This window comes from Anabrus simplex, chromosome 1 (assembly GCF_040414725.1).
Source record: "Anabrus simplex isolate iqAnaSimp1 chromosome 1, ASM4041472v1, whole genome shotgun sequence".
NCBI lineage: Eukaryota > Metazoa > Arthropoda > Insecta > Orthoptera > Tettigoniidae > Anabrus > Anabrus simplex.
Window position 1 is genome coordinate 228,053,683 of NC_090265.1, and position 24,144 is coordinate 228,077,826.

Genomic DNA, 24,144 nt, shown 5'->3' on the forward strand with positions numbered 1-24,144 from the left:
ATTACAGTCACCAACTTCATGCACTCCCATAATTTGTTCCAGTCCCTCGTTTTTTTTTTTTTTTTTTTTTTTGCTAGTTGCTTGACGTCGCACCGACATGGATAGGTCTTATGGCGACGATGGGACAGGGAAGGGCTAGGAGTGGGAGGGAAGCGGCCGTGGCCTTAATTAAGGTACAGCCCCAGCATTTGCCTGGTGTGAAAATGGGAAACCACGGAAAACCATTTTCAGGGCTGCCGACAGTGGGGTTCGAACCTACTATCTCCCGAATACTGGATACTGGCCGCAGTCCCTCATTGTTAGAACCAACCTTTGCATTTAAATCCCCCATCACAATAATAATATCTCTCTTTCCCACCTTCGTAATAGTCTCATTTAGCTGCCAGTAGAATTCTTCCACTTTTTCAATCTCTGACATTTCTGTGGGAGCATAACACTGGATCACAGTCACATTGCGAACCCAAGTCTTGAATCGAGCTGTCATCAGTCTTTCTGAGATGGGTTTCCAGTCAAGGAGGCTCCTCTTTGCAGTTTCATTCATTAGCAATCTTACACCTGCTCTATGTTCTGCATCCTCCCCCATTTGCCCAGAATACAGGAATGTGCGTCTATTAAGAGTCTGTATTTCTCCAAAGTCTGGCCACCGTACTTCACTTAACCCAAGGATATCCAGCCTGTATTCCTCCATCACTTTAGCCACTTGTTTCAATTTACTGCTCTCTCAGGGTTCTGACATTCCAAAAACCTATTCTCGTTTTCCGTTTCATGCTAAAAGTCGTCAACTTATTATCCATCCGGTTATGTTTCACTTTGGTTTCTTTAATAGTTTATATTTAAGGCTGTGCGAGTTATTAGCCCACAGCAACCCGAGCTTGGTGGTGGGACTGCCACCTAAGCCTACAAGCCTGCTGTTTTCTGTAGGGGTTGTCTCCCTTAGCCTTTGAAGATCCCTCTTCACCACAAGGCAGTGGTTCCCCGTGTTTCTTTAAACCCCACGGGAAGAGGGTTGCCTCGTCTGCCAGATTTGCCGTTCCAAAAGTATCTTTTTCCGCCGCATCTGCCATTGAGGACTTCATCAGAGCCCCGTTAGGCATCACTTTTCAGGGTTCCTGTAGGACCTCCACAGCTACTGCAGCGGTCATGGGGCACACACAGTCCCTGCTGTACATTACTCCTGCAGGCAATCCCTTACGTCATGCCGTTGCCCGCCTCCCACGACGTGGACGAGGGGTTGGACTTATGGGAGGCATCGCAAGAAGGAAGCCCTTCATAAATCAAGTAAATCGAAGAAAGAGAATGCTGTTTGCCAAAAAGCATATTAGAGAAGAGAATGAGTGGTGGAATGATGTTATATTTGCCGATAAGGGTAAATTCAACATATTTTAGTCTGATGGGAGGATAACAGTTCAGCGGCGTCCCAACACTGAACTTCAAGAGAAAAATCTTAAAAGCAACTGTGAAGCATGCCAGTGGACATGTAATGGTGTGGGGGTGCATGTCAGCGAATGGAGATGGTGAATTGGTTTTTATTGAGGGTAAAATGGACCACTTTCAATACCTTAGACTACTGACAGACAATATGAAAAAGCGTGCCGAAAATATGGGGATTGGTGAGCATTTTAAGTTTTATCAAGATAACAATCCAAAGCATATGGCCTGCAATGTAAGAATGTGGTTATTATTTAATTGCCCAAAGGTGCTTCAACTTTCCCTCTATCAACAACTTGTTTTTGATTGAGAATCTTTGGGACAAACTTGATAAAGAAATAAGGAAAACAACAATCACATCTAGATAACAACTGAAAAACCGACTTCAAGAAGAATGGCAGAAGATATCTCCCGATTACACCTGGAAATTGGTGGAGAGCATGCAAAGTCGACTCAGGGAAGTAATTCAAATGACACGACAGCCCATCAGATACTGAACATTTAGGACCATAAGCAAAACGGAAAGTATCCGAATAATTTTGTGCAATATTGGTTTTGATTTTGTTTCTTAATTATTATATTTTCATTGACAGTGTTCATTAGGAGAATGATGGATGTTTAGTTCTTATATTCCTTACGGAAACTTGTAACTAATTTATATCAGTACTTTATTATTACAGAAACCACTAATACAAAGGAAACTATAATAAATCGTGCCTGTCCGAATAATTATGCGAGTCAATGTAGCTGGAATACTTTGATTAACCAGTGTGTTACGTACCAGCAGTTATCACAACATGTATGAACCAGAGGAATGCCATGCTAAAAAGGAACTTTAAAAAGTCCCCATTACTTCCCACCAATATTTAGTTAGGCTATTCTACTCGGGTAGATAACTACTTTAACTCACGCATCACGCAGTAGTAATGCCAACTATCGGAGATGAGTGGCAGCAGAATAAACGAAGCACATCACAACAAACAATACTAACAGTTATTGCTGACTAATGTTATGGGCTTTCGGTATTGTGGGCCTTAACATTTGGTTTACTTCCGACTCTGCGATATTAGGGTATCCAATGTAAAGGGAGTCCTCCTTCCTCCTTTTGTGACTCCTTCTTGCCTATTATTCAAGTGATCGTACCTTCACGAATTTTTCTCACAGTCATCTTCACAATTTGTCTAGTCGACATGGGATGATGACCATGCGGTTTTCCACCTTAAGACAATCACGACAAAATCTACCACCACCATTGAACAATATTTCCAGGTTGACATGGACCAAGCAGCAGAAGTCTAAATTCATGAATGGCTCTATTATCATAGCCGGGGGCCGATGACCTTCAATGTTAAGCCCCTTAAAACAACAAGCAAGCATCATAGCCGGAACAGTAAAACTGTATAGGACATCAACGATCGGAAATAGTATTTTCTTTGTGCTCGACGATGCCGAAATATAAATATTATATGCCAGAAAACTGAATCTTAATGAGGCTCATTATAGTTCAAGTTTCATTATGATACAAGTTCCCCACCAATCAGAGTTCAGATTTTCATTATGATATAATTGTTTGACCAATTAGGTTAGGATAGCATCGCATCTAAGCTCAATGCACTAGCTTCCAAAATCAAGCATGTCGGACACACACAGGCTATTAACATCAATGCACCTTCAACTTCCAATATTCCACAACCAGGACGGCACATTACCGCAAATTCACTTTACCAACTGTACAATAAACAATTTGTATTTGAAATAAAGTTTTTTTCCTATTTGCTTTACGTCGCACCGACACAAATATGTCTTACGGCAACGATGGGATAGGAAAGGCCTAGGAATTCGAAGGAAGCGGCCGTGGCCTTAATTAAGGTACAGCCCCAGCATTTGTCTGGTGTGAAAATGGGAAACCACAGAAAACCATTTTCAGGGCTGCTGACAGTGAGGTTCAAACCCACTATCACCCGATTACTGGATACTGGCCGCACTTAAGCGACTGCAACTATCGAGCTCGGTTATCCCAGATTCTACTGTTATGTGACTTGACATATCCACTCAAATGATACCATGCTTCGTCACTCATAAAAAGAAAGTAAGGGTCAACGATACCATTGTGAACACCATACTTTAAAAAAAAATCTCATGGTACTACAGCCGTGATGGGCATTGGCCTGCCAAGCGACAGCTCCTCAGCCCAAAGGCCTGCTGATTATGAAGTAATGCATGGTCAACGTGACAAATCCTCTGGGTCGTTATTCTTGGTTTCTAGACCAGGGTCATCATCTCACCGTCAGATAACTCCTCAACTGTAAACATGCAGGCTGAGTGGACCTTGAACTAACCCTCAAGACTAAGAAAAAAATCCCTGATTTGGCTGGGAATCTAACAAGGCCAACTAGATATACAGGCCATAAGGCTCCCCCTCCACTTCCGGCGCTACGTCACACGAAGAGCCATCCGCTTCATTTTTCGCCAGTGACTTGTAGGCTGATATGAACCTCGCAGCAGTAAGACTATCAATGGTGTTGAATGACTTAAACGTGTGAGAACATTGTGAATTATGCCCACGTCGTGTTGTGTACCTGGTTGTAGAAGCAACTATAGTTCAGAAGAGCCCAGTATTTCAGTGTTTAAATTTCCTACTGATTTGGTTCGGAAACAAAAGTGGATCCATCGAACAGAATTTGTCCCTTCAGCAAGCTAAGTTGTGTGCATAAAACACTTCGACGAACGTTTCGTAATTAGGGAGGATTCTGTTAAAAAGACCTGATGGGTCTATTTTAACAGTAACATTTTGATCACACAGTTTAAATTATTTAGTGTACTTATAAGAGATAAATTTGAATCGAGGTTTTTACATGGTGATTCTCAAAGAAACATTCTGATTTTGCTTGTCAACAAAGTTCTGGAAAATGAAAACATCATGTTTGAAACATGCAGTGATTGTAGAAGTAGTTTTAAAGATTACGTTGACAAATGTATATACATCTTTTGTAATATATTATTGAATAACTATAGAAAAGTTATCGCAGACAAACTCGTTGCTGTATGTATGTATGTATGTATGTTTAGTCATCAGCCCGAAGGCTGGTTGGATCCTCAACAGTTCCGCCATGAGCTGTCATAGATGGCCTAGGCATCACTGAAGAGGCGTACTAGGGAAATGAGGAGCGAGGTAGTTTCCCGTTGCTTTCCTCACCGAGCCAGAAGTTGCTATTACATATCAGTCTGCCAAGCCCACTGAAATGGATGCACCAACCGACTCTGTGAGCAACAGTTTCACACCATTCATAGCAGGGACTGGCTGCGTAAGGAATGGCATTACTATCATCGCTCATACCTCAGTCATTTTCATTTTGTCAAAGCCAAGGTTAAGACAGAGACAGATCAATGAAAGTAACAAAATTGCTCTAGCCCATAACAGAAGACTTAGTGCAGTGTAAACACTAGGTCCCGCCAGCAAAGGCATAACTCGTTGCTAAGAAGAAGAAATCCTCAAGTAAGGATAGCCATAAATCGGCGAAAAGGAAAATTGATAAACTGAAACCTTAAGAATTGTTAGATAAGTTTTAAGTTGAAGCCTAATTTCTAAGAAAGGTTCGAGACTATTGTTGTGAATTGCTACCATGTATTTGCATAGTAACATTAAAACTATTTTTATACGTATTATGGGTTTTAATCTTTTGCATGAAACCGTGTTCCGTTACAAATGACAGATGTCAGCTTAATTTTACGTAAATAAATGTACATAAACTGTTCCGCTAGTTTTCCCCCGCATAAAACTGATGTAGTGCACAAGCCTAAATAAAACCACAATTAAAGGCGTGTTCAGTTATATCGTTAAGTTTCAATAAATTAATAATATCATGGAAACAGTGAGAGCGGGCCGTATACTCCCATGCTGAACGCCAGCCACTGGTGTGACGTCACGGTCCGAGCCTTGTGGCCTGTCTATCTAGTGCGGCCTTGAATCTAACCAGGGCCTCTGGGTGAGAATCAGGCACGCTACATCTAGACCATGAGGCTAGACACTATTCATTAGCCAATTGCAAAATCTTACCCTTGCAAAGAAATCTGTAGGCTGTATGCTATGAACTGAATTAGTCTGGTAAGATCATAAATGTAATCATTTTGTTGCATTACGTGCTGACGATTGTGAAATACTAGTTTCCTGATCTACTCTCCAAAGCAACATTCGTGGACTGCCTTGCAGTTTTGCCTATATATCTTTTAACGTCTTCCGTGTGAGAGCTGTTCTCCTTCGCTGTTTTATCTTATTAGTTATAGAACCAGTACTATGCCACTTGTGAACGAGTTGTTGCACGTAACATTTTGATGGTGCTATACAACCAGGAAACTGTCTATGGAATTTTTGAAGGCACCTATTATCTGGTTTCTTATTCTTGTGGAAATAACACTCAGCCAAAAATATTCTCTGTGCTGTAAAGTACTTAATCATCGTGATATAACCTCACAACACTCCTTAAAAAACTCCAATAGTTACTAGCGAACTGTCAAGCTGTTACAAGTCATATGGTGCTCATTTAGGGATATCTGCAGCCTGTGAGTAGAAGTGTCAAGTCTTAAACTACCTATACTTCCTGAATAATGGGATCCATTGTGTGAGGCAAACCAGTTCCAAGGTTATTTCAAATAATGTACGCACCCTATTTTTTCTTTGCTAAATTCCAGAAAAAATAAGGTACACACCATACATGAATTGTAAGTGAACTCTCATTTGGAATAGAGTAATTAGGATTATTATTTGCCATTGTGTATTCTTAGTAGATTTTACTCCATTATTCAACATGATTTGTTTCTTTCACTATTCAAACATGAACCAAGTGCCAAGGGACTTACTGTTGATATAGCAGTTCTGTAAATCCCTCCTGTTCCTGGGCAAGCGGATAGCCTTAAGCGAAGGCTTGTTGGCCGACACAGTTCATACAGCTGCCCAGTTCTCAGACAGTTGGATGGCCCAGTATGTAATTACATCAGATAGAACCACAGACTACCAGGCCTTTAAAGATGAGACTTCATGATTAATTATAATGAATTCATGTAAAATTAATTCAAGGGGAAGAAAACAGTAAGAGAGAAAAAATACAATTACAAAATAAAACGGAAATCTCAAATGTAGAGAAGGAAAAAATGAGACATAATACCACTCTTATTTTATTTCCATTCTATCAGTGTGATAAAAACATAACAATAAAAGCAGTATTTAACAAAAAATGAATGATTTATGTACAGAAATGCATATCACATGTACAGATCATCTTGCTATTACATATATAAAAACATTAATTTCTTCATGAAAATATGAAATCAACTTTTATTTACAGATCATATTTAATGATAAACATCAAAAATATACAAATTATTGCAAGGAGTTCAGAATTAACTAAATGTGTGAACTAGAAGAATTATTTAGTATACAAATTTTTATGTCATATTCTTTTAAGACAGTATTACAACTTACACAATCTAAACACACAATGACCATTCTAATAAGATTAAGAGTAAAATATAGTAAAATCAGCTGAACTGAAGTATTCTTGATAAAATTTTCACCAACAGTCTTGCAAATATATAGAACATAGTATGAAGTGTTCATCCCCAGGCTGGACTCTTACAGTAATGCAGCACAAGCTTACCATCTGTTCCATAACATTCATACAAGTTCCTTATTGTTTGATCAGGAGCAGGTGCAAAGGCTTGGTTGATATAAAGGAACTGCACAGAAAGAGAGAGGGCATTTATTTACAAGTTTACATACATACATACATACATACATAACAGTATAAGGTTTTTGGTTTAGACTGTTATACCCGTCAGAAATCTATGTTACACAACATGAAGAGTGTAAATCTACACTCATCAACAAGTTCCAAGACCAAATCAAATAGAAACAGTCAAGTCACTAAGCAGGGCCAATACGACAAGAAAGAGAAAAAAAAAAACCCAAAAGATACATTTCAGAATAGAGTCTTGTAATTTCTATAAATGAGGTAAACATTTTCATAATACTTCCCTACCATGTGTTTATTGTTTTGACATCTCTAACCTAAAATACAGTAGAAGTCTGATATAACACTGTCCAATAAACTCCAGATTCAGATTTAATATGGTAAAGATAATATACAGTATTAATTCGTTAGTGAAATTATTATTTTCATAACTTAGTGAATAAGTTTGCTTACAAATGGGAAACACAAAACAATTTTTAAGACGGTCAATGTGTGGTTAGAACACACTTTCTCCCGAGTCAGTTATACAGGCAGTATTTCCAGACATCATGTTAATACCCTGAGCTATGATGGTCAGTTTTACTATTCACAGAATAGTCATTTCACTGCAATGATCATGTTAACACTGCAGCTCAGCAATTCTTTCATCCTTCCAAGGTTTCAGCAAAAGGAAACAATTGCAAAATGGCAGTACAGAGTGATTTAGTTTTTTCTCTGAGGGGTGAAATGTTCGGTGATAATATGTGTATGAAGCGCAATGGATCTATTCATGGAAGTAATGCTAGTCTTGATAGTCTTAATGCTTCTTATGAGTGCGTATTTAAGAATACGTTTGGTAACGAAGTGTCGGATCCGGTAGACGATCTCGTCTCCGATAACCTAACTTTGGACTCCGTGCATTTGAGGTTTATAATAAGAGATCTGAAACTTGAACTCTCATCCAAAGATGAAATAATTAAAATAATGTTCAAATGACGAGACAATACGAAAATGATTTTAAAGAGGTTAAGTCGAAGAATGTTAGACCTAACCGGAAACATGTTGCATTTAAAGATTCTGTAAATAACATAGTGACGCAAAAACAGTTTTCAAGTATTGGAATCGAATGATCATGAGGCAAACATGGAACATGACTCACCTGCAGTGTCGAAAAGACAAAAAAATCCCGTCGGCGACCGGTACACAAACAAGCCCGTACAGTAATAGTTGGGGACTCGATGATAAGGAATGTTGGACCTGAAGTTGAAGAGGGAATTGCGTACTGCTACCCAGGCATACGAGTGGGTCAACTTACAGAACATGTAAACAGTGACGGTATTAAAGAAAATCCTGAAGCCCTGATAGTTCATATTGGCACAAATGACCTTCATAATTTCTCAACACCTAGTGACATAATGGCCGAAACTGGTAGGCTTATTACTGCGATAAAAAGGAGGTTTCCAGCGGCAAAGCTTTGTCTCAGTGGCGTTTTATATCGGCATGATGTTGATTATCGCTATATAGATGCTGTAAACTCCACTCTTGACTGGTTATGCCGTAATGGAGATGTCCTTTTTGTCGATGCAAATAGCTGGCTTAGAGGTAGTGATTTTAGAAAAGATGGGCTACACCTTAATAGAAAAGGAACCTTTAAGTTTGGTAAACTTCTCAATAGAATATCTAGTAGAATGCTCTCGGGAAACTAATTAAAAAAATGAGGGGGGATGCTAATCCTAGTGGCAAAAACTTAAGTGATACAGAAAATGATTTAGAAAGTATACCTTATAACAGGAATATAATGCAAAATAAAGATAGGGAATCATTTCACAGAGGTCAGATACACAATACTAAGAAAGCACCAAAGACTTCAATAAAAAGGTTAGTTGAACACTTTACAGGATACTATCAAAATGTAAATGGACTTCGAAGTAAACTAACTGAACTTAAAATTTCTTCATGTTTAGCTGACTATGACTTCATGGTATTAACCGAAACAAACTTAAATGATGAAATTAGTGATGTGGAACTCGGACTCTAAGCGTATTCAATTTTCAGATGTGATAGGTCTTCTTCAACGAGTATGAAGGCATCCCATGGGGGGGTAATGATCTGCATTAGCAAGAGGTTTAAACCTACTCTGATACCGTGCAGTAACACAGTTGAACAGTTGTTTGTGTCCCTGACTTTTAACACTACAAAATTAATCATTGGTGCTGTATACATTCCACCAAAGTCTCCTGTCCAAAAATATTTCGAACACTGCAGTGCTGTTGAAGAAATTATGTCAAATCTCGACAACCATTTATTGCTCATTGTTGGTGACTACAATCTACCACATCTTAATTGGATAGTAAATGAAGAAACATCTCCTGGCCTTATGTCAGTAGGTAACCACACTATGCAGTCCAGTTTAGTTATAGACACTTTTTCTTATCTCTGTTTAAATCAGTTTAATGCTATCCCAAATTTTCTGAATCACTTTCTTGATTTGGTTTTCAGTAACTCCAGCTCCATTGAAGTAAAATCTAGTAATGAAAGCATTGTCCCCCTCGACAGACACCACCCATCTTTAGAGATTTCTTTACCTATAAATGAGCTATAGGGTACAATTCCTTGCCTGCTGATAGTTTTTATTTTGACTTTTTAAATGGTGATTATAATGGACTAAATTATTATCTGTCACAGTTCAGCTGGAAGGTGCTGTTTCAAAATGTATCAACTGATAAAGCAGTAGAAACCTTCTATTCAGTACTACATTATGGCATGGAACTTTACATCTCTATACGGAATTTTAAGACTCCCAAATTCCCAAAGTAGTTTAATAATAAATTGAAGTCATTGATTATTGAAAAGAAGAAAGCACATAAGCGATACAAAATATCAGGTCTCAATAGTGATTATCAGCATTTCTCGAAATTAAGAAATGAATGCAAGTGTGAATCTAAATCTTGCTATACAATGTATGTTTCCAACTGTGAACAAAGTATTACTTCCAATCCACAGAAATTCTGGCAATATCTAAGTTCTAAAAGGTCGTGTAATAATATTCCTTCAACAATGCATCTTAATGAAGTTACAGCAGATACTGGAGAAAATAATGTCAATCTTTTTGCTAACCACTTTTCATCTGTTTATTCTTCTTATCAGAATAGTAGTAGTATGTCATATGATTATCCTTTCTCTGTCAATCTATCAGTTATAAACATTAGTAAGGCAGAAATTTACAACAAACTGATATCTCTGGAATTAAAGAAAACTGTAGGACCTGATGGTGTTTCAACTTACCTGCTCAAGTACTGCTCATTTATTTTATGTGAAGCACTCTTTTATCTGTTCAACTTATCATTAAACCAAGGTGTTTTTCCAATGGAATGGAAGAAAGGATTTGTTAGTCCACTTTTCAAAAATGGTGATAAAACTGACATAAAACAATATAGACCACTTATAATTTCTTCTCATATTTCCAAAATATTTGACTCAATAATTCTTGACAAAATCACACCTCTCTTTAGAAACATCATCATTGATGAGCAGCATGGATTCTTTTCAGGACGGTCAACCTGTAGCAATCTTCTTTTATTCTATCAGTTCCTCTTGGATGCAATAGAGAACCACTCCCAAGTGGACTGCATTTATACAGACTTCTCAAAAGCTTTTGACACTGTCGATCACGATATCTTGCTGCAAAAACTAACGGGCTACGGAATTAATGGGCCTCTCCTCTAATGGTTTGAATCATATCTTAAAAATCGCCTGCAGATTGTTAAAATAAGGAATCATTTTTCTGCGTCTATTATTGTTACCAGTGGAGTTCCTCAAGGGTCTCACCTTGCACCCTTACTTTTTACTCTCTACATAAATGACATTAAAAATATACTTAAGAATTCTAAATTGCTTTTGTTTGCCGACGATGCAAAAATTTTTATGCAAATTAATTGTCCACTTGATTGTTTAAAACTTCAAGAAGATTTACATCATCTGGAAAAGTACTGTATTCAAAATGGGTTGAAACTTAATCATGAGAAATGTAAAATAATATCGTTTTTTTAAAAAACAAGAAGAAAATATCATTTCCGTACAAATTTAGTAATAACAACATTCTAACTCCTGTTTTACAAGTTAATGACCTTGGTGTTTTATTCAGTTATAACCTATCATTTAATGAACATATTGAAAATATTTGTAAGAAAGCATTTCAAAGATTGGGTTGCATTACTAGATATTCTAGGGAATTTTCAAACTTAGCTACCTATCGATTGCTGTATGTATCTATGGTACGCCCTATACTAGAATACTGTACACCTGTTTGGAACCCTTCTCATCAGACCTCTATCCATAGATTAGATTCAGTACAACATAAATTTCTTCGTCTATATTCTTTTAGAGCAGGATTCTCATATGATAATGTTTATTATACATCCCTACAACAGTCCTTAAATCTGCATAGCCTGTCACAATGCCGTGAATTATTGGATACTCTCTTCATTTTTAAACTGCTTCATTCCTTGGTGAATTGTCCACAACTCCTTGCAAAAATTAATGTACATGTACCAGACAGATGCACAAGGTTCAAGAATACATTGTCTACAAATTGGCATAGAACTAACTATGCATTCAATGGGCCAATTGAACGAATGTCAAGATCCCTAAACAAAGTGGATATTGATATATTTAACTGCTCATTGTCAAAATTTAGAACTTACTTACATAATCTCCAGAATTGACTATTACTTTCCTGTGCTTACTTGTACTATATAACCTGTGTATATACCTGTACATATTTTTCTACTTATACTCCATTGAACTTTCTTTTTACTGTGTTTTGTATTACTTTTGTATTACTTTCCTGTGCTTATTGTAATATATCCTGTGTATATATCTGTACATATTTTTCTACTTATACTCCATTGAACTTTCTTTTTACTGCGTTTTGTCTATACTTCTCTACTGTTATGTAAAATGGTATTTCCGCTAATAAAGTATTATTATATTATTATTATTATTATTATTATTATTATTAATACATTGAAGTACCTATTATGGTTTTAACCTTGGGGGCAGTCTGAGAGGTAGGAATATATCCAGGATAGCATATTATGTGAGAAATTGAGGTTGCACAATTTTGCTAGTAGAATATCTGTGTCAACACAGTCGAAGGCCTTGCTGAGATCTAACAGAGTTAAAACAGTTAATTGCCTTTTATGCATAGTCACATCAATGACCAATATCCTTTGTGAGATATCCTCTGAGATATCACAGAGCTATCCTGAGCTCTTTACAGCATTTACAACAATTCTTGCCAAGACAAGCAGCAGTGTTCTTGGAACCAACCAACAAAGCTTTTATTCCAACTTCACTTCTGACAAAAAGTGTGGTGAGAGTACAGTATTGTTGCACACAGTCTTGAATTCTGAGTTCACAGCATGTGTATGATGTCACAGAAAAGGAAATAAAATAATAATATAATAGTGATTGTGTGAAGAACGGGAAGTACTAGCATGCTGCAGTAGTTTCCTTGTCCTCCCAACCCGTCATTCGTCACTGCACAGGCCATCTTCCGAACACCAAGGTTAAGCTATAATGCGGAGGTGAAGTTTATGTCCCCCAGAAACTGTGTTAAATTGGGCTTCTACTGTAATTAAATACAGAGTCTAAAGTAACTACCATCAATTACTGTTCCCTCTGCTTCTCTCTTTTCTCTGAGGCAGAAATCATTACGTTCTTAGATGAAAATGAAAATCCACAGCCTGTTTCTAGTTATCTGACTGGGTCAGGAATGGAATGAATGAGGCCCCCATCTAGCAGCGAGGATAGGAATCGTGCCGGCTGCTGAAGCCTGTCGCACTCCTTTGGGGCAATGACAGATGAAATGAAATGATATTGGAGAGTGTTGCTGGAATGATATATGACAGGGAAAACTGGAGTACCCGGAGAAAAATCTGTCCGCCTCAGCTTTGTCCAGCACACATCTCACATAGGGTGACCGGGATTTGAACCACGGAACCCAGCCGTGGTGCTGCCGCTCGAAACAACGAGGCTCTTCAAATGATGGTAATAATTCATTAAACCTAGGGTAAAACAGAATGTCAAAATTGATGTAGGCAGTGTGAGAGGTAGGAATATATCCAGGATAACATACTATGTGAGAAATTGAGGTTGCACAATTTCACTAGTAGAATATCTGTATCAACACAGTCGAAGACCTTACTGAGATCTAACAGAGTTAAAACAGTTAATTGCCCTTTATTCGTGGCCACACCAATGACCAATATCCTTTGTGACTTTAAGCAGTGCTGTTGTAGTACTGTTGTGTGTTTGGAGCCCTGATTGGTAATTGTTAAGAAGGTTGTTGCGGTTTGAGTACGTTGTTATTTTTCTGTGTACTATACTCCAAACATTTTGACAGATATGGCAGATTGCTAATTGGTCAGGAGTCGCGTGGTTCAGATGGGTTGCCTGTCTTTGGAATTGGGCAGATATCAGCTAATTTCCAAAGGAAGGGGAACATACCTGCCTCAGTAAGATGTTAATTATACTGTACAACTTATGGTGAGTAGAATTATGTCAAATGTATATAAAATAACATTGCTCAGAATTATTAAAAATAAAAAAATAAAAAAAGAGCATATTTCTGTATTGGTCGTGTCCAAGGTAAGAAGGAAATGCAATTTTAAAGTTTCCATCATCTATGTATGTATGTATGTATGTATGTATGTACATCATGAGAAAATGGCTGAACAGAATTTAATGATAATATACATATATAAAATAAGGTTTTGTCTGTACATTGCTCAGAATTTGAAAAGAATGGTATTTCTGTATCGGTCATGTCCACAGTAACAAGGAAAAGCACTTTTTACTTTTCCGTAATTTCTGTCTGTCTGTATGTACAAAAAAATGGCTAAAGAGAATTTAATAAAAATCGGAATGTAAAGTCGGGTGATGAATCACTACAATCTAGGCTATAAATGATTTTATTCACGCTGAGTGAAATGGTAGTTTAGGGGAAGGCCTGAAATTTAATTCTCAAATATTTATGTTATTAGTGACCATGTCTTAATGAAAATTGGTATGCAAAGTCGATATAATCTAGGCCATAAATAATTCTATTCACGCTGAGTGAAATGGTAGTTTAGGGGAATGCCTAAAATTTTACTTTCAAATATTTATATTATTAGTGGTCGTATCTTAATGGAAATCGGTAGACAAAGATGGAAAATAAGTCGCTACAACATAGGCTACACATAATTGTATTCACGCTGAGAAAAATGGTAGTTTAGGGGAAGGCATAAAATTTAATTCTCAAATATTTATTGTATTAGTGGCCATATCTTCATGAAAATTGGTATGCAAAGTCGGGGAATAAGTCGCTATAATCTAAGCCATCAATAATTTTATTCACACTGAGTGAAATGGTAGTTTAGGGGAAGACCTGAAATGTAATTCTCAAATAAGTTATTTGTTATTTGTGGTCGTATCGATAAATACTACATAACTAATATAACTTTAGTTATGTTGTAAGTTAGTGATAGTTATGTAAGAAGTTATTAAATTTATGATCACTTATGTCTTATACATTCTTACCGTACCGCATATAATCACAGACATATTAATGAATTTGGATTTTTGTTACTAAGTCCATATCAGCACCGAGTCACGAGAAAGTGGGTAAACAGAATTTAGTGAAAATAGGTATGTAAAGTCTGAGAATAAGGAACTACAGTTTACGATATAAATAATTTTGTAAGACGCCCTAATATCACAGAGTCGAAAGAAAACGAATGTGAAGGCCTGCAATATAGAAAGCTCATAAACTTTATCGGAAATAACAATACATTTACCATTGTTTGTTGTGATGTGCTTTTTGTCTTCTCTTTACACATCCCCGATAGATAGGACTACTGCAGCGTACCGAGTGTTTTCTAATTTGCTTTACGTCTACCGACACTGGAAGGTCTTATGGCGATGATGGGATAGGAAAGGAATAAGCGGTTTGAAGGAAGCGGCCTAGGCTTTAATTAAGGTACAGTCTGGTGTGACTGATGTGAAAAAGGGAAACCACAGAATACCATTTTCAGCTATGCCGGCAGTGGGGTTCGAATCCACTATCTCCTGGATGCAAGCTCACAGCTGCGTGCCTCTAACCACACGGCCAACTCGCCTGGTCGTACCGAGTGTAACAGCCTGCCTGTATATTGGCGGGAAGTAGCTGGGGAGTTAGATAACTTTGTTCTTTAGTATGCCATTCCTCTGGTTCATACAGTTTCTGATATTACTGGTACGTAACACACTGGTTCATCATAGCGTTCGAGCTATTCAATCCCTACTCTGAGGCACTGATTGGAATGAGTAGTGTGCATATTTAACAGAATAATGACAGAGGAGTGTTCACGGCAGTCTGTGACCTGGTTATTCCAGCTTTGGACTGTTGGATGGACACCGTAGTACTGTTTGTTGAAAGTGAGAAAGTGTGCAGTTTTTCATTTGATCAAGTATTTTATAATGATAACATTGCTTTCAATTGCTACATTCCTAGTGACGTTTTTGTAATGACCTATGTTGAATTCAGTTAGGAAAAGCACCAAGTCAGTCTTTCTGAGAATCCTGTAGCTAAGCACGGGTACATCAGCTTGTCAGTATGTAAAGTCAGGAAATAAGACACTACAATCCAGGCTACAAATAAATGTATTCATGCTGGGTGAAATGGTAGTGTAGATGAGGGCTTAAAATTAATTCTCAAATATCTATATGGTTTTTTTTTTGCTAGTGGCTTTATGTCGCACCGACACAGATAGGTCTCATGGCGATGAAGGGATAGAAAAGGCCTAGGAGATGCAAGGAAGCGGCCGTGGCCTTAATTAAGGTACAGCCCCAGCATCTGCCTGGTGTGAAAATGGGAAACCATGGAAAACCATCTTCAGGGTTGCCGACAGTGGGATTTGAACCCGCTATCTCCCAGATGCAAGCTCACAGCTGTGTGCCTCTAACTGCACGGCCAACTTGCCCGGTATCTGTATGTTATTAGTAGTCCTAAATTGATAAATACTACTAAACAAAAGTTATGACTTAACTCTGCTTAATTCCAATTACTCCTGGGTGGAGCATAGGACACATACTAGAGCTCTCCATCTGACTCGATTTGCTGCCACAATTCTGATATTCTTCCAGGACTTCCCAACAGATGCCGCCTCCGCTTCCACTGTTCGGACTCCATGTTATCTTTGGTCTCCCTCTTCTTCTAGCCCCTTGTGGATTCCATTCAAGAGCCTGTTTTGGAATGCTGTCAGGATCTTTACGCAGTGTGTGACCTATCCATTTCCATTCTTTTATCTGGATTTCAGACTTGCGTTGTTGGGTACGCTCCCACAATTTCTAATTTTATATAATATCTGGCCATCACACTCCTAGGATGGTTCTTAAACATCTGTTAATGAAAGTCTGGACCTTGCGTGTTATCTCTCCAGTCATCTTCCACGTCTCACACCTGTAGAAGAGCACCGATTTCACATTTGTCTCAAAGATCCTCAATTTAGTCTTTGTTCTCAATTCTTTGGACTTCCACACCGGCCAGAGCTGGGCAAAGGGCCCTTTGGCCTTGTATACCCTATTTCGGACATCTTCATTCTCCTCCACTTCTAGAAATAGTACTTCCTTGGTAACAAAAGTTGTCAACTCGCTTTATCTCATTCTCTAATACCAGTGAGTTCATGTTTCTGGCATTGATCCTTAGCTCCTTTGTCTTGGCAACGTTTATTTTGAATCCCACCTTTTGTGCTTCCATTTCGAGGTCTTTCATTTTCTTAGTCATATGTCTAAATGAGCAAGATAAAAGACATTTTAAATCATCCGCAAAGTCCAAATCTTCCAGATGATCATCATCCCCCATTGTATTTCCCTCTGCTTCCCTTCAACCACTTTTCTCATGATTTAATCTAATGTCAACAAGAACAGCAAAGGTGAGAGCAGGCACCGTTTTCCCACTCCTGACTATTTGAAAGGGCTCTGAAAGGTCTCCATCGTATTCCACTTGGCAGGTGTAACCTCCGTATAACATTTTTACCATGTTGTTGATTTTCGTTGGAACCCAATACCCCTGCATCGCTCTTCAGATTGCGTGGTGCTGTATACTATCAAAAGCAGTTTCAAAGTCAATGAATGCTAAGTACTATAATTCGTAAGCTATTTATTTGATCTATACAGGATCGATGTTCTCTAAAACCTGTCTGCTCTTTCTGGATCTTAGCCTCCAATGGTTCTCTCAATTGGTTCACTATGATTCTCGAAAAAACTTTGCTTGGTATAGACAAGAGTGTAATTCCTTGCCAGTTGGTACAACAAGTCAGATCCCCCTTCTTTGGTACTTTTATCAAAATGCCCTTCTTCCAATCCTCTGGGAGTGTCTCCGTCTTCCATATGTCTTCGAACAATGGCAAAAGCATCTCAGTGGTCAACTCGTAGTCTACATTCAACACCTCCATCACAATATTATCCACGCCAGGTGCTTTGCCTGCTTGGCAGCTTTTCAGTGAATTTATGATCTCGCTCTTCGTCGGCAGGTTGATATTCACTTTCAATAGTCTAGCAGAGTTGGCACAGGAGGCAGCATTTAAAGGAGGCTCAAAACAGCTTTACAACATTACAAAACAGCTGTCTCAAAAGAAATTCAATCAGCGCAGGCCAATAAAATCCAAGGAAGGTAAGAAGCTTACGAATACTGAAGAACAAATGACAAGATCGAAAGAACATTTCCGAGAAGTGCTAAAGAAAGTCATGGTACAGGAGGATCAAGGAGAGGAAGGTTATCGAGAGGTTCCAGAATTGAGAGTGAAACAAAAGTTATAGGTAATAGAAATTTCTATCATTTATGTACACTTTTAGTGTACTGGCTTTGATTACAGGGATATTCATGAATTTAGACTTTTGTTACTTGGTCCATATTAAAGCTGAACCAAGAGAAAATGGCTCAACAGAATCTAATGAAAATTGGTATGAAAAGTCAGGGAATAAGGCAATACAGTCTAGACCAGTGATGACAAACCTTTACTACTTTTTACTGTCCAGTGTACCATTGATTATCCTTTGAACTCATCATGAAACTCCTTATTTGACTTTATTCAGGTATTGCATTCTGTTACAAGTGAACTATGTAATGCGAGTGGAATGTATTTTTTTGAAGACTTTGTTTGTAAAATACGATATGATGTTTTATTTTTATTGACCTAACCTGTACTGTATAATGTTGTAACATAGGCATTTGTAAATAGTAGAATTTTGTCTATAGTTCCTGGAAAGATCCAGAAAGTTACATAACTTTCGTACAGGGTGTGTTACTTTGTTGGTATGTGTTCTAGAAAGTGTGTTCTGTCTATTCTGGAAAAATACGACTTTCGCGATCATGCGTATTGTAGAATGTTAGTCAAAGTTCGCGATCGAAAGTAAGGTTGTGATTGGTGAGTCTAGGTGGCGATAGGGAACTCGTGCATGCTGATTGGCTGCCTCCAAGGCCGGAATTTCCTATATATAGTGAGCGAGGCAGTGTTCGAATTAATTCTGTATCCTGAAATCTGTCGGTCTTGGTCTATCTGTCTGAGAGCAGCCTATCTGGATGACGTCCCCCGGTTTCCGGGATGGCACTCTCCTCGGGTAAGCACTCTTGAATTCCATTCCTGCTAAAATTTCCGTAATGTTCCGATATGCTTTTCATACAGGTGTCTGCCCTAACCTCGCCTAGATTCACCAAATTAGTTACTTATGACGCCTTAGTTTTTCAGCTGGACTTACCTGTTCGTTTCCGAGGCATTCCCATTTCTTGCTTCACTAAAATATGTATATTGTAGTTTAACATTATTTCCCTTGGGGGTTGCCTCTGGTAGTTCTGTATCACTTGAGGTACGCTAGATTTTGGATAACCTGTAAATTGCATTGTACTACTGCATTGGTAACTAGATGTATAGTTGATTTGAAATTTGAATTTACACTGCTACGAAATAACCTATGTATATCACTGAACTTATAGCTCATAACTTGGAATGTATTTGTAAAATTATCTTGTAAATAATATTTTTAAAATCTAAGGATCACGGTGATTTATTTCGGAATCCGCTATCTAAGCCATGTCCATGCCTTTGGTAGGTTCCCAGCCTTTTCATCTTCCCGGTTTGTTGTTCACTAGCTGGCCCTACTGATATTTACGTACATGTTTTGTTGGAGATCCGAGTTGCCAGCTACGGTTTTTCCGAGTGTGTAGTGATTTCTTATATTGTGTAGTTTGCTCTTACCTTCCCCTTTTAACTCTGTTTGTGCCTTGTTTTGTGTTACCCCTGTAGTCTGAGGTAGCACATTCCATATAAATCTATTTGACTGAGTGTTTCATGATTTTATTTTGCAAACCACTGAAAATTACATTATAAAAAACTGGCAAATTTTAAGAATAAGGTACACTGTTGCTCTAACCTAATAAAATTATAATAAATCTGGCCATAAAATTAATTGGGACATACTTATTTATTAAAGCATTATTTTAAAATATGCTATGTTGCTAGATTTTTTGACCTATTTATTAGGGCCTACATGTTAGAAAACATAAAAATATGTTAGTATGTTGTCTGACACGTCACAGAAGTCATGTTAGTGTGTCACCTAGTCTAGTGTCATGGTTCGCCATACCTGTCTAGACTATAAATAATTTTATTCACACTGGGTGAAACTGTAGTTTAGGGGAAAGCCAAAAAAATTTAATTCTCAAATATCTTATTAGTGGTTCTATCTACAAATACTGGAATACAATTTCCAATCATATGTCTTATACAGTTTTACCATACTGCATACTACACAGATATTAATGAATTTAGATTTCTGTTGCTTCGTCCATATTAACGCCAAGCATCACTAACTTGGAAATTTTGTTCAATTGAGTTAACTGGAAATGGTGGTGCTTATTGTCGTGATTGTCTTAAGGTGGAAAACCATCACCCCATATCAACGAGGAAAATGTCCGACTCGTTGGCTGAATGGTCAGCGTACTGGCCTTCGGTTCAGAGGGTCCCGGGTTCGATTCCCGGGGATTTTAACCTTCATTGGTTAATTCCAATGGCCCGGGGGCTGGGTATTTGTGCTGTCCCCAACATCCCTGCAACTCACACACCACATATAACACCATCCTCCACCACAAAATAACACGCAGTTACCTACACATGGCAGATGCCGCCCACCCTCATCGGAGAGTCTGCCTTACAAGGGCTGCACTCGGCTAGAAAAAGCCACACTAAATTAATTTAAAACGAGGAAAACTGTGAAGATAACTATTTAAATGAGAAAAAAATTGGGAGCAATGATCGCTTTAAGAATAAGATAACAGGGAGTCATGAAAAGAGGAAGGACAACCTCTACATTGGATACCCTAATATCACAAGAGTTGGAAGAAAAACTAAATGTGACTTCCTACAATATCGAAATCCCACAAAACTGATCAATAATAATATTACATTGATCATCATTTGTTGTGATATGCTTTCTCTCTTCTGCTGCCACTTATCTCTGATAGACAGCATTACTGCTGTATGTCACATGACCTAAGGGAGTTACCTACTGGAGTAGAATGGCCTGCCTGGATATTGGTGAGTATAAGCTGGGGAGTTAGATAATATTTTTGACCATGCCATTCCTCTGTTCTGATAACTACTGGTATGTGACACAATGGTTCATCACAGTATTTCAGCTATCTGAACCCTGCTGTGAGGCGATGATACGAACGGGAAATGTGCAGACTTAACTGAAAACTGCCTTCTATGGCTAGGTCATTCCTGCTATGGAATTTGGCACTGCTGAAATGCCAGCATGGTACTGTTCGTGAAAATTGAGAAATGGTGCAGCTTTTCATTTGATCAAGCATTTCACATGAGAGCATTACTTTTTTTCCACACAACATTCCAGTTGGTTAATACTGTATTCTAATAGGAATACAGACATCAGCGTAATGGCCTATGTAGAGTTCAGTTCAGGAAAATGGACAGGTGGATGTTAATGAAACTTGGTATTTCAGTTTAGAATAAGGGTGAGTAGGATCTTCACTAAAGTTGTTCTAAAAATTTCAGCAGGAGGGGGTGCTTCAGAAGGGGCCTACATCGTAACACACTATGCAACTCTCTTACGGTTGGGTTTACTCAAACATAGCTCACAGCAACATTTTATTTAGAATTTTTGTTTTATACCTTTTACCGATACAATGAAAAGTAAGGGAAATATCAGTGGCAGTCATGTGAAAGTTGAAGTCCAAGACTGTAAAGAGAGTTGCTATGGAGATCATAGCGGCAATGTTTTAAAGGCTTTGAATATTTGTATTTTTAAAATATAAATCTGATATATGACATCAGTTATATGTAACATCAGTTTCTCTGCCACCTGACCAAGGAGTGATCCAGAACTTCAAGGTTATGTAAAGACAGTTAGTGATGAAGCACATAGTATCAGAACTTAACGGGAATGAAGTAACCCTTCAAACACTGACAAAGGGACTGAATGTTCTCCAAGCAATTTTGTAGATAACCAATGCATAGAAAAACGTTACAGCCTCAACAATTCGTAACTGCTTTCTGAAAGCTGGGTTTTCCACTAGTGGTGGCATCCTGAAATAGAATCAGATACCCTTCGTGACAGCATGGAAACAACACAACAGTTGATTAATGCAGCAGGTTACAGTGTACAAGTGAACACCTATATTGAAATTGATTCAGATATTCCAACAGAGTGTGAGAGTGGAGACACGAAAATGATTCTTCAGTCAATCCAAGTGAATAAGGACAAAAATGAAGATTCTGATGAAAGCGGGAGTGAAGGTGACGGTAATGACGACTTTGAAGAAAATATGGAAATTAATGTGCTGCCAATAACCTTGTACAGTGAGACTCTTGGCTTTAAGCGACTGAAAGAATTCTATTATAAATAAAACGATGAACAAGGTGAAAATTTGACCCAGGATTTAACTGCACATAGTGAAAATATCATTGCTAAACCGAAATGGACAAAACAAACGAACATTAAGGATTTTTTCAAGTGCTAATGTTTTACTGTACTGTGCTGGAGATTGCTACTACATACTGATTTAAAGTTTCAAAAACTCGTATGTTCTTCTTAATTTTAACATGGTGAATAGTAATAGTGTCCCGGTCTAGAAAGCCAAGAATAACGACCGAGAGGATTCGTCGTGCTGACCACACGACACCTCGTAATCTGCAGGCCTTCGGGCTGAGCAGTGGTCGCTTGGTAGGCCAAGGCCCTTCAAGGGCTGTAGTGCCATGGGGTTTGGGGGGTAGTAATAGTGTACAGTGTGCTCAATAGAGGTTTCCACAGAAGTGTTTTTGTCTCTTTAATACCCTACATCGCAGCTGCAGCAGCCCATCTACAACTTTCTCATGTGAGTACAGTACAGTATATTGTACGATACTGTATACAATTAAAGGTACATTTGCAAGAATTGTTAACACATACAATGCATGGGTTATTGTGTTCCAAATTATGTTTAATGAAACCGGTTTCATAACCTCTCTCGGGCCGTCACCCCTTCATAACGGTCATCTTTTTCGGTTCCGAAGGTGTCCGTTACAGAGAGACTTTACTGTATATGCGTCAGTGCGATTAAAATTGGTTAGAGTGGTGATGGGGTCAGTTGCACTCTCATTCATGATCACAAGTGTCATCCACATTTATTGTCCAAAAAATAATATTACTTAAGATGATGATGTTATTAATTTGGTGTGTTCTAAATGATCCAGATAGATTTCAGCTAGGATGCCCGATGCTGGCAGTCCCATAGCTTTCCCATCTTGCTGATAAATGGTATTGTCAAATGATAAATAATTGTTATTTAAAACCATTTTTAGAATAGAGATGAAATCTTGAATTTCTAGTGGGCTCATGACACTGTTTTTATTTAAATTGTTGTGAATAATGGGGCAAATTTTTGAAATTGGGATGCTTGGGTACCTACATGTTAACAATATCGAAGGAATGAAGAGAATAATTGGGTTGAATAGTAAAATGATTTAGTTTTTCAACAATTCATACTAATGAACCTTCATCACTCAAATTTTCAATATCTTGAAGTAACTACAATTTCCCAGCCGCTTGTCCTATTCTTCACGTGTATTTACCGTATTTACATGCATAATCCCCGCATCCTAATTTTAGGAAGGCTCATTTTGAAAAAAATTGCATGAAAAATTCCTTCCATGGAAAGAGAAACATAGGCATAAACAAACATTTCATATCACTCCACGAGGTCCACGTGGTCTTTACGTAAATATGAACATGTAAATTTATGGATAAAGCTACTTTGCCTGAACATATTTGAGAAATATATATATAAAATATATTTGCCATGAAAATTAACAAGTTATTGAAAGATTTGTTGTCTCTTGCATCACTATTATCCTCCCCTAAATTACTTATAAATTCATTACACACCACGTCTAAAACACTTTTCACACGCGGCCGTTTCTTTACATGGATATTAACACGACCGGTGGTGAATAAATTCTTTTTTCAGCAATATAAACAGTTGAAACAAACACACCGGCGAACTTGGATGTTAGTTTTGCAACGTGGTAAAACCTTGTAAATTCAAAGTCATTGGGGCACAAAAATCAGACCTCAAATTATGTGATTTCAAATTAACCGCCAACTCGTACTTCAGAAATGCCAACCCTTGCAGTGTCAAAAAAAATTCTAAGATCCGTTACTGCATGCAATTAACATTGATTCACAATTACCTTTCAAATGCAATGGAAAATAACTATTTCCAAAATATATCCAACAAGGTGCATATACAATATTCAAATAATGCACTTGGATAACTTGCTGACAAACATAACCTCACGCAAGCAAAGAAAAATAATATTCAAAGATGTGAAGTTTATACTAGCTCCCCTGCGTAAGTACATTATTCAATGGATTACTGTACTGTATGCATTTTTAGATGCCTTGTATTTGCACG

The 24,144-nt window shown here is 37.9% G+C and overlaps 1 protein-coding gene across 1 annotated transcript in view; it reads right to left on the reverse strand.

Annotated features, from left to right (window-relative positions):
• Positions 1 to 6,758: 6,758 nt before the first annotated feature.
• Positions 6,759 to 24,144, reverse strand: part of Atg12 (Autophagy-related 12) — a 37,780-nt gene continuing 20,394 nt past the window's right edge. Inside the window, exon 3 of the mRNA XM_067141182.2 lies at positions 6,759 to 7,161. Coding sequence (XP_066997283.2) covers positions 7,039 to 7,161 — 123 coding nt within the window. The 3' untranslated portion in view covers positions 6,759 to 7,038. The remainder of the gene's footprint in view (positions 7,162 to 24,144) is intronic.